This window comes from Chlorocebus sabaeus, chromosome 10, assembly GCF_047675955.1.
Source record: "Chlorocebus sabaeus isolate Y175 chromosome 10, mChlSab1.0.hap1, whole genome shotgun sequence".
NCBI classification, from domain to species: domain Eukaryota; kingdom Metazoa; phylum Chordata; class Mammalia; order Primates; family Cercopithecidae; genus Chlorocebus; species Chlorocebus sabaeus.
Window position 1 is genome coordinate 21,546,296 of NC_132913.1, and position 12,659 is coordinate 21,558,954.

The 12,659-nt window shown below is 37.6% G+C and overlaps 1 protein-coding gene across 1 annotated transcript in view; it reads right to left on the reverse strand.

Moving 5' to 3' along the window:
• The window catches only part of DARS1 (aspartyl-tRNA synthetase 1), an 81,019-nt gene that overhangs the window by 53,283 nt on the left and 15,077 nt on the right, over positions 1 to 12,659 (reverse strand). Inside the window, exon 4 of the mRNA XM_007964857.3 lies at positions 3,858 to 3,960. Coding sequence (XP_007963048.1) covers positions 3,858 to 3,960 — 103 coding nt within the window. The remainder of the gene's footprint in view (positions 1 to 3,857; positions 3,961 to 12,659) is intronic.

Below are 12,659 nucleotides of genomic sequence, written 5' to 3' on the forward strand. Positions count from 1 at the left end.
AGGGCATGTATCCTTCAATAAATATTAGTTTAATAAATGACTGGACTACTTTGTCCTAAACCAAATAACATGGCAGAAAATACAAAGAACACTAAAAGGAGACAAAAAAAAAAATTGAAGCCAAATATCTTTACAATCTCATGTGGACAGACAGACATAAGACTTTACTCTCAAATATTTCAGAAATTTTAGTACTGCTGTCCTTCCGGTATCATATCAGAAAATTCAATTATCTTCCATGCTTAAAAACACAGAAAGTCACACCTGTAATCCCAACACTTTGGGAGGTTGAGGCGGGTGGATCCCACCTGAGGTCAGGAGTTCAAGACCAGTTCGAGACCAACCAACATGGTGGAACCCCGTCTCTACTAAAAACACAAAAAATAAGCCGGGCGTGGTGGTGGGCACCTGTAATTCCAGTTAGGAGGCTGAGGCAGGAGAATCACTTGAACCTGGGAAACAGAGGTTGCAATGACCTGAGACTGTGCCACTGCACTCCAGCCTGGGCAACAAGAGCCAAACTCCATCTCAAAACAACAACAACAAAACACAGAAAGTCCAAGTGAACTTAAGGTTTCTTCAGTTTGGTACAACAATAATGAATATAGTTAGTGAATAACAATAATAATAACCACAGTGAATATAGTTAGACCACAGTAGGTTATAAAATTTCTTCCTTTTAATCTGTTAATAACAAATAGAGGAATTTCTTTTTATTGCTATTTATGATTCAATAATAACCTTACACCTTAGATTTTTGTTTTTGTAAGTATCAGTTCACCAAATGGTACTGCCTAAACAAGTGACCTCAAAGATAAATGTATGAAAGCTATCTTAATTTTTGCTTTCACAATGGAGTAATGCATACCGCTTTTAGATAAAACACTAACAATTTTTAGGAAAAGGAAGTTAAAAGACGAAGAAAATCTCCATACATCTTTTCCCTAAAAAGAGTTCTAAAAAGTTCTTGCTGAAGTCTAAAAGTGGACTTCTCTTATCAAGGATCAGGATTTCTGAACTATCTTAGAAGTACAGGTTACATCACACAGAAAGGACAAAATGACCCATCTGGAACATAAAATCATGTTCCTAAGAAAATTATCTTAACCAACTACAAAACCTAAAAACTCATCTTTTGCCAACGAGTCTTTGCCATAAGAATTTTCCTTTTTCACAAGATAGCAAAAGCCATTAACTCACCTACTGGTAATTACTCAGGCTTGATTCCTTAACATACTAGTGCCAAAAGTTTAATAATAGTTATCTATGTACCACATGTTGAATCTATTGTATAAAATTGGCTCCATTCACTTACATATAACCAGTGACAAGGTTTATAATTTGCAACAGCTCAACCTTTTCCCACACATTGCTACTTTATATATAAAGTCCATTTTTTAAAAGGACTAAAAATAGCTACATGTTCTTTGCTAAAAAAAAAAAAAAAATCAAGTCACAATTTAGTTGTTAAGCCTGAACTGCATCTAGATCTTTATGGAGTTCCACTTCAGGAATTACAAACTCTAGGCTAAATTATCTACATTCTTCCCTTGTCTAAAAGATCACCCATGGCTGGGCGCGGTGGCTCATGCCTGTAATCCCAGCACTTTGGGCGGCCAAGGCGGGTGGATCACCTGAGGTCAGGAGTTCAAGACCAGCCTGACCAACATGGAGAAACCCCATCTCTACCAAAAATACAAAAGTAGCTAGGCATGGTGGCATATGCCTGTAATCCCAGCTACTGGGGAGGCTGGGGCAGGAGAATTGCTTGAACCTGGAAGGTGGAGGTTGTGGTGAGCAGAGATCACACCATTGCACTCCAGCCTGGGCAACAAGAGTGAAATTCCGTCTCAAAAAAAGAAAAAAAAAAAAGATCACCCATATATCATCCCAATTGGATGAAAGCCCTTATTGAAATAATGATAAAAAGGTGTTCTTTAATTTTATGAGGGCATTAGTGAACTAAGTTCTGTCTGGGAGACCATCTGAAAGTAGCCTTTTTAGCTATTAAGCTATGGTTGACATCTGATATAGTCAATTGCTGTTACTTAGTCAAGCCCCAGGAGTTTCTGAGAAGACCTGAAATAATAAGAATAACTTATTTGTGGAGTACTTTAAATGTGTCTACTTCTAAACACATCACATGGATTAACTGTCCACTTGTCAGTAGAATGCCTCTCACTGAATATTATGGGTAAGTAGGATTTTCAAAAGGCTTTTCCACTGGAAGCTTTAGGAACATAACACTGAGGTTATAATGCAGTTTAATGGAAAAATGTATTCTCTATGTAACTGTCAGCTTCATGTATTAGTTTTCAGAACCACATAATTATACAAAAGACGATAACTAAAAAAGTTGTTTGTTGATTTGAGGTTGACTTTTTTCCCAGTATTTTTCAGTATATTTAACAGAATTTAGGATCTATGTCTGTAGTTTCCAGGACCATCTTTTTTTCTTTTATAGAAGGCTCTCTGTGCAGATTAAATTTCTAGGGACCAAGCTCATTTACGTTTGACTTCATAGGATACACACTAACCTTAAAAGGCTGGAAGACAAATGCACCCCACAAGCACACACTCTAACTAGGAGACAAAACAAGCAAACCTAATTACCAGAAGACACATGCAGAAGAAAAGTGGTCGTCTCTGGGCAGCAGGATACGGAGATAGGGAGAGGTGGGGCTACTGTACTAGGAGTACTAAAATACTACTGATCTCATCAATGACTTAATTCATGGCACTGAAGTTCTGAAACCTGAGTGCAGGTATTACTATGATATAATGAAACTGATCTTGATAAATACCTAAATCAAAACCAGCTGCTGAGCATCCTTTATATGTGTAACATTGTGCTAGAGGGTCAGGGAGGGCTGAAAGCTAAATTAGGATATTGAATTAGATAATTTTTAAGTTTCTTTCCAATTCTAAAATTCATAATTCCATCTGTATTAACTCATCTTAGAAAGCATGCATCTAAAGAGCAAAGATTTAAAAAAAAAATAGAAAAAATATATCATTTACTCTGATTGAATTCTTTCTGTTAACACACCTATGAATTTACTTTATTACTTAAAACATAAAGATCATACATTTTCCCATGTTTTCTGAGATCATTATCATGGAAATAAAATTCTGATGAAACTGAAAAAAACATGAAACAAAATTAGCCACATCACCATTACCAAGTAAAATAGCTCTCATCACCTTAGAGCCACTGCACGCACAACCACACTTCTATCTCTATATCCGCCTCCTGTAAGCTGAACAAAACAATGTGCTGCTTCTACGGGAACTCTGGGCCAGACAGCTCAGACTTTTACAGGAGGAAAAAGTAAGTTTTACCTTTTTTCTCCTAAACCCTTTTGGTGTCAAAGCTAAAAGTTGTAACACATTTGTTTTACTTCCTTCTGGAGGAAATCATTTGCCAAACTACATTCTTTCATTTTATATACTTTTATTTTTTGGTTAGAAAACTTGTTGCTCAATATGCAAATCTCAAACTGGGGGAGGCAGGGAGGGAGGGAAGGAGGGAGGAAATGAAGTTCAACAAACACAACAAAATAAAGTTGCTCTGCTATGTTGAGGCTGCCAGGCTTTTTGTTACTCTACTTGAAAGTAAATGTGACTTGTCTGTAGAGAGTGCTGCTTCAGCAGTTCCAAATGAATTTCAAGCCTGTGCTCCATATTTTCTCTTTTGTAAGTTTAATGTATTCAGCAACACTGAACTGACAATTTAAATAACTACATTTTTAAACAAACGAAGCATTGATGTTAATGTATGAAAATGGTCCAAACCCCTGGGAGTCTTGGTTCCCACCATTGTTTATTCTGACAACAGGATATAATTGCTTACTTACTTGGCAGCAAATTTAACCATCTGCTTGCTTGCATGGTCTCCCACCGCCACAAGAGCCTGGACATTAAACTGCTGCTGACGTAGGACTAAGAAGCACTGTTTCCCTAAAAAAGACAGAAAGAACACAAATGTATTAAGGACACACAACTTCAGGTTTTACAAAGAGGGAAAATGCTCTTTACTTTAAAACTGGACCAAAATGTACTACACTCATCAGGCACGCACACATGTGTATCCTATCCATTCGGCTTCCACAGCCAAAATACTCACACTCAACTAACAACCCTTAAAGAAACTCAAGTTCCTATGATGAGTAACAAGAAATGCTTTTAACTTGTTATAAGAACACAGGCAAATCACCAATTTCAAAAAAACTTCTAAATCAAGAAAATTATTTTGTCATTGCATTGATTTATTAAACAAATTTCAAGTAACTTGAGATCACTTTCAACATTCATTCAATAAATAGTATATTCTACATGTAAAGGCACTGTACTACTATGGAAGTCTCAATACTGCAACCATGAAAGTGCTAACATAGTGCTTAAAAACAAGGACACAAACACTGTATGGGGGTGGTCCATCTACAGAGTTTCTTCCTACCAAAGTGCATTTTAAACAGCATTTAAATTGACAGGCTAGTACCTTTCATGTTCTACGTTCTTCATTTTTCCTTTATCGTCTTCCTAGTCCTTCATATTTTATAAGAGCCTTACATTTTTTTTTTTTACTCCAAATAACTTACATTGTCTATAAAAGATCATTTTCTTCAAGCCCTATAACCAGTTTTATTTTTACATATCCCGGGCCTCTTTATTCCTCCTCCTTTTATAAAGAACTGTCACTCCTTATTCTTAACCTTCTGAAAAACATTATTCATAATATGTATCATTTATTGTGTCTCCTTGTGACATCCCTTTTCCTCTAAAGCAGACCCTTCTTAAGTCTCTGATCAAATTCTGGGAAATTACTTCCTCATAAAAAAGGGGTTAATCTCTCCAAGACCACTTTTCACATCAGATTGTCTTGTAAAACATCAAGAGAAGATTTTGTTTTTTAAACTGAGCATTATCTTTTACATTTAGAATGGGCCTTAACAAAAAAAAAAAAAGAAAGAAAAAGGAAAGCAAAAATACAAGCAGTCTTACAGTTACTACTTTTAACATACAGTATTTTGAAATGCAAATCAGATAGCAATCACAAGTTTAAAAAGACATGTTGCAAACAAAGTATCAACACAGACATAATCTATTTACTTTGGAGTCATATACCACTGGCAGGTTTTTAACCACTAAAAAACACTTAATTTCCCCTTTTCCTTTGGAGGATGATCCAGTCACAAAGTAAAATCCTAAAAAACGAAGTTGTATTAATGAAACAAATTCAAAAGAATTAAAAAATACTGGATGGACAAAGGTTATTACCACAGAGAAACTTGCAGATAAATAAAAATAACATTTTCCTAGGAACTACTATTGAAATCACAACCACACGTTACCCCACTTAGAAAAGTATGTTACCGTGAAATGGAAGATAATGTGCATACGACAGTGCTAGGCTAAGCCATAATTTAGTCAGAGTGTATTAGCTAATCGAACAGTGCAGACAGAAGCAGCACCGACCTAGCTGCCTCAAAAAGCCATCCAGTGATGAATTTCAGGCCTACACAAAGACCCTGGAGAAAGAATGGAGAACTCTAAAGGACTTACAAAGGGTGAGCACAGGAAAAGACTATGGGCCAGCACTAGGGGGTAACAATCAGTGTTAAGTGTCTGCTAGAAAAAAACCCGAAAGGCTTTGAAATCAAAAGGTCTGGTATCATATCCTATCACTTCCTATGAAGGGGCCTGTGGGAAAATTATTAAACCACTTTATATCTCAGTTCTTCATCTGGAAAATGGAGACGGTAATAGTCATGGGGTTTTCTCCCATAATCACGAGGATTTTATAAGATGTTTAAAGTTGAGACGGAGCCCAATTAATGTTAACTATTAATGACTTTTTTTTTTGAGACGGAGTTTCGCTCTTGTTGCCCAGGCTGGAGTGCAATGGCGCAACCTCAGCTCACTGCAACTTCTGCCTCCCAGGTTCAAGCGATTCTCCTGCCTCAGCCTCCTGAGTAGCTGGGATTATAGGCACGCACCACCAGGCCTGGCTAATTTCTGTATCTTTAGTAGAGATGTGGTTTCACTATGTTGACAAGGCTGGTCTTGAACTCCTGACCTTAGGTGATCCACCTGCCTCAGCCTCCCAAAGTGCTGGGATTACAGGCGTGAACTCACTGCAACCTCCACCTCCCGGGTTCAAGCAATTCTCCTGTCTCAGCCTCCTGAGTAGCTGGGACTACAAGTGCCTGCCACCACACTTGGCTAATTTTTTATTTTTCGTAGAGATGGGGTTTCACCATATTAGTCAGGCTGGTCTCGAACTCCTGACCTCAGGTGATCCACCCGTCTCGGCCTCCCAAAGTGTTGGGATTACAGGTGTGAGCCACCACGCCCGGCCTTAATGATTATTATTAGTAACACCACTACCACTGACTACTTATTTGATGATTGATTATCATTCCTGTTTCACAGCTGGATGACTATATACAAAAACTATGCAGGGCGCTGGGAACACAAACACAAATATTTGTTAGAAAATCATGATAGACTATTACATGAGGAAACAGTGATAAAACCATATGTAATGTGTAATCCCAATTTTGTTTGTGTAAGAAGTATAAGATTGATCATACAGGGAAAAAAACCCACCAAAATGTGGCTACCAATGAATGGTGAAATTATAGGAAACTGTTCTGTCCCTGTATTTTTCTGTATTTTCTGAACTTTCTACAATAAATATGCACTACTTTTCTAATCAGAATATAAAATTTTTAAGAGAACTATACACTCAGAGGTAGGTATAGAAGAAAGGGAAGGGCTGCAAAGGAACTCTGGCCAAGTTCAAAATTAAACACAAGCAGGAAGTAGAACTCCAAAAGTTTTAGGCGGCTAAATATAGGAGCAAATGTACCTCCTAAGATTTGTATGCCTGTGAAATCAATGGTTATAAGTGAAGGCCAGTCACAGTGGCTCACGCCTGTAATCTCAGCACTTTGGGAGGCCAAGGCGGGCAGATCACTTGAGGTCAGGAGTTCGAGACTAGGTTAGCCAATGTGGTGAAACCCCATCTCTACTAAAAATACAAAAATTAGCCGGGCGTGGTGGCAGGTGCCTGTAATCCCAGCTACTTGGGAGGTTGAGGCTGCAGAATTGCTTGAACCCAGGAGGCGGAGGTCGCAATGAGCTGAGATTGTGTCACTGCATTCCAGCCTGGGTGACAGAGCAAGACTCCATCTCCAAAAAAAAAAAAAAGGAAAAAAAAGTGAAGTGAAGATGTTCACTATACCCTTTAAATGTTTACTGTGATTATTAGATTTAATTCTATAAATTATTTTTTTCTTATTAAAAAATGGCAACAGATGGGGGAGGAAGGGAATGAAGTAGAGAGACCAATCTATGAGGATATTATTTTATAAAATCCTATATAGTATGTAAAAGTGTGCCAGTACAAAACACAACCAGATCAATAGAACAGAAGAAAAAATTGATAATAGACCCTATTAGATAAAGGAGATCCTAATTCTAAACAGAATTCAGGAGATTACAAAATTTAAATAAACACCCCAACAAATACAAAAACTGAGTAAAAAATGGAACTGAATATTAAACTATAACATGGAGGAAGGGAGAACTTCCTAAGTTTAAGAATGAAAGAACATCTATATACAAAAATAAATCAAAGGAACAATAACACTGAGAAAAAATAAGTGCTGAACGACATATAACCTATATAAGTTAATCTTTTTAATACATAAGGATCTTAAAGATTTCTGAGAAAAGAACACTGAGATCCCAATAGATAAACAGACAATAGACCAAAACAGATAATCTGAAGGAAAAAGAAGAAAACCATAGTAAGTAAATACAGTATAAGGAAAAAATGTTACTGGTAATGAAAGTAATGCAAGTTGAAGCAAACAACAACTGATTACCTCTCAAATGAGCAAAGATTAAAAAAATACAAAATATAAAATCGAGTATTACTCAATGCTTGGGAGAATTAAAACGGTAAAATTGTTCCTTTATAACTTGCCGAAGGCAGGGTAAACTTGCGTAATGCTTCTGCAGAACAATTTGGCAATAAGCATTAAAAGGCTTAAAAACGTTATCTTTGACTCAATAAATACATAATATATGTTAAGGAAATTGAAATGGAACTACTTGTGACTAATGCTATGGTCCCCAAGCTTTCTATGTTCAAAGCACTTTCAAATACAAGAACCTTAATGGTCCACTTAAAATGATCTTTAAAGGACTCAAGAAAACAATCAGTACTGGCTTCCTGGTAACTGTACACTCAGACTACTTCTCTATGAAGTACTTTTGAGACCAAGTTCTTGTCATGTATTAGGAAACAAAATTGTTCTTTCTTTGGCTCTGGTTGGTGACACACTGTACTGCATGATTACCTTAGTTCCATGATTTACAAGGCACTACCTTCCACATGCTGAGAGATACACAGGAGCAGTGTGTACATGTTCCTTTTTGTGCAAATTAAAAAAACAAAAAATATGGTCATGTCTGTAAATGTATATATTTTTTTCCTGCAAGAACACACAAGAAAAAACAGCAGCTATTTTGCAGGGAACAGACTGTTGTGAGATGGAGGAGATAGAATTGGGAGACCTCTACTTCCGTATGTTTTTCTACTACTGGAATTTTTATTTTTACCATACCCATACATTACTTTTTATTTTAAGAAGCAAATACATAATTCCTCGGTTTAGTAAAAAGTTCTCACTTCAAAAGCTGGTACATGAACTTTAGAGGGCAGATTAATCAACTGCTAAATATTATTCATCTTTCTTCTTGGAACTTTCCAACACAAAAGACAGTTTATAGAAAAGTCAGTGTTCAAAACAGCTGAACAAACTATCTTTTGATATTTTATTTGTTTTTGTTTTGTTGAGACAAGAGTCTTGCTCTGTTGTCCAGGCTGGAAAGTAATGGCACGATCTCAGCTCACTGCAACCTCTGCCTCCTGAGTTCAAGGGATTCTCCTGCCTCAGTCTCCTGAGTAGTTGGGATTACAAGCATGGACCACCATGCCTAACTAATTTTTAATTTTTTAAATAGAGATGGAGTTTCGCCATGTTGGCGAGGCTGGTCTCGAACTCCTGACTTCAAGTGATCCACCTGCCTCAGACTCCCAAAGTGTTGGGATTACAGGCCTGGTCTATCTTTTGATATTTTAAATTCAAATTCTTAACACTTAAAACTTTGTGCTGCATTTTGATTGCTGACTTTTAGCTTGCTAAGCCCCCTGGATTCATTATTTAGATAATGTACCTTAACTTCCTAATATCCAACATTAATATTTTCCTTATCATTTGTATTAATCAATTAGGGATTAAAACAACAAAGATCTAAACATTCTAAAGTTTTTTCTACTTATTATTTCCCCTGAAATGTTCCTGCATAGATTTAAGTTGAAGTTATTTTGGAAGTATAAGTTTTTAGCAAGAATAGTGTCGAAATAATTATTTTGTGCCGGTGCCTTCGACGTGGTATGTGTAAAACTTGAAAGGAACGACAGACATTCCAATTACTCTTTCAATATGCAGACTTAAGCTCTTATGTTTCACGCTTGAAAAACACTAATTTTAAGCATATCATTAAGGTAAGAAATTTATCATTGCTCCTATTTAAAACATTTCACTTTAGGGATGTTATATATAAACCTACTATAAGAAATCCGATTTCTGCCGGGCGCGGTGGCTCAAGCCTGTAATCCCAGCACTTTGGGAGGCTGAGACGGGCGGATCACGAGGTCAGGAGATCGAGACCATCCTGGCTAACATGGTGAAACCCCGTCTCTACTAAAAAATACAAAAAACTAGCCGGGCGAGGTGGCGGGCGCCTGTAGTCCCAGCTATTCGGGAGGCTGAGGCAGGAGAATGGCCTAAACCTGGGAGGCGGAGCTTGCAGTGAGCAGAGATCCGGCCACTGCACCCCAGCTTGGGCGACAGAGCAAGACTCTGTCTCAAAAAAAAAAAAAAAAAAAAAAGAAATCCGATTTCTATTTTAAAAAATGTCTGAAACGCTGCCCTTAAGGAAAAAATATACAGGCTTTTTTTTTTTTTTAAATATGAAGAGACTCTTATTTTTGCATTACAGGATTCTAATTGTCATACTCTTGACACTAGGATTTTGACACTTCCATTTCCTTATTCATAGTTTCTCAGGGCTTTGCTCTACTGGAAATTGCCACTATGAGTTGCTCCTTCAAGCCCAGCTTTAATGTTATTACTCCTGGGGTTAAAGCACACAAACGATCCCAAGTAAGTCATATTTATTGATATGATTTTTCGTACATAAGATATAGGAAGAAGAGGGTACTAGCAATCAGGGTTTTTGCAAATTCAGAGCACAAGATTCTATTCTTAAAGACAATCTATGGCCAGGGGCAGTGGCTCACTCTGTAATCCCAGCACTTTGGAAGGCCAAGGTGGGTGGATCACCTGAGGTCAGGAGTTCAAGACCAGCATGGCCAACATGGTGAAACCCCGACACTACTAAAAATATAAAAATTAGCTGGATGTGGTGGCGCACACCTGTAGTCTACTTGGGAGGCTAAGGCAAGAGAATCGCTTGAACCCAGCAGGTAGAGGTTGCAGTGAGCTGATGTCAAACCACTGCACTCCAGCCTGGGCAACAGCAAGTCTCTGTTTCAAAAAATTCAAATAAAGATCATCTACATTGGCAGAAATAAAAAACACTTACAATCACTACTGACAAGTGTCTCAGTACGTTTTCTGTTGCTTATAACAGAATATCCGAAATTGGGTAATTCATACGGAAACAAACTTATTTTTTTTAAAGTTCTGGAGGCTGGGAAGTCCAAAGTCGAAGGGACACAACTTGTAAGTGCCTTCTTGCTGGTGGGGACTCTGCAGAGTCCTAACGTGGCAGAGGGCATCAAGGTGAGAAGCTGAGTGTGCTAGTTTAGGTCTCCTTTTAAAGTCACTAATGTCACTCCTGTGATAATCCATTCATGGGGGGAGAGCCCTCATGACCTAATCACCTCTTAAAGGCCTCCCCTTTCAACAATGCCACACTGGGGATTAAGCTTTTTTTTTTCTTTTTTTTTTGAGACAGAGCCTCACTCTGTCGTCCAGGCTGGAGTGCAGTGGTGCAATTTCAGCTCACTGCAACCTTTGCCTCCCGGGTTCAAGTGATTCTCATGCCTCAGCCTCCCGGGTAGCTAGGATTACAGGCGTGCGCCATGATGTTCGGCCCATTTTTTGTATTTTTAGTAGAGATGGGGTTTCACCATGTTGGCCAGGCTGGTCTTGAACTCCTGGGTTCAAGTGATCTGCCTGTCTCAGCCTCTAAAGGTGCTGGGATTACACATGTAAGCCACCGTGTCTGACTGGCATTAAGTTTCAGTAAGAGTTTTGCAGGGGAAAAATAATGAAACTATGGCACCAAGGATGTGGAGAAAGTGGTACTGTGACATACCTGTGGGAATATATTTGAATACAACCTCTTCGGAGGATGATCTAGTATTAGAAATTTTAAAAATGCATATGCATGCCCTTTAGCCCAGCAATTTCATTTCTACATACCCATCTTGGAGAAATACTACCTCGTGTAGATCTATAACTACTTATCATGGAAGGGTTTCCAAGAAACACTGTTAATTATTTTTAAAAGTTGAAAAATAATACGTAAAGTATAACAAGGCATATTAAACATACACACACCCAAAATAAAACAAACTGTGTGTGTGTGTATGTATGCGTGCATACACGCATTACAAAGATTTGGAAAGATACTGAACAAACTAAGAATGAATAATAAAAAAAAGAATGAATAGAAAAGGTTGGGGCAGAGGATAGGTAGTATAGAAGAAAAAAGGGAGTATCATTATTTCTGTATTCTTTTAAAGATTCATGTGAAAGTATTAATGTATTATTTGAGTAACTTACATAAGTATTATAACTTAAAAACAGGATTTTCCAGTTAAAAATCATGAAAACCAGATTATAGATGCAAAATTCCACAAAAAGTAAGTTAAACAAGCACTACACTAAAAAAAGTCACTTGCACCTTTGCCAAATAAAAATAGTTCAACATTATAAAATACATTATTGTAAATCACTACAATTACATAAAGTTGATTCTCGTTATTTATAGAAGTTATGTTCTACAAAGCTGCCACAATACTGAATGAGGGCATACTGAATCATTGCTCCTGAGGGAAGTTTAGGGTTAGGTTTCTTCACGCTTATGGTCACAACATTTTTGCCAACTGATTAATACATAACCTTTTTTCGTGTGTGTTTCTGTTTAAAGATACCTTAATACGTATTGTTGAGTCACTAACACAACTCATAGCCAAGGGCACTGTAATTCATGTCTAAACAAAGCATATCTAAACACAGGTATTTTCTCCTTAAGGGAACAGCATAGTCTTCTTGTGCTTGCAACTTTAGAAACATTTGAGAACCATACTTGGGGGCCATTTTAAAAGGCAAAAGCAAGCTGGGCACAGTGGTGCATGACTGTAGTTCCAGCTACTTGGGAGGGTGAGATGGGAGGATTGTATGAGGCCAAGAGTTGGAGGCTGCAGTGCGCTACAATCACATCTGTGAATAAGCACTATACTCTAGCCTGGGTAACACAGTGAGATCACGTCTCAAACAAACAAACAAACAAACAAACAGAGCTCATTAAGCATCTTCGTGGACTAC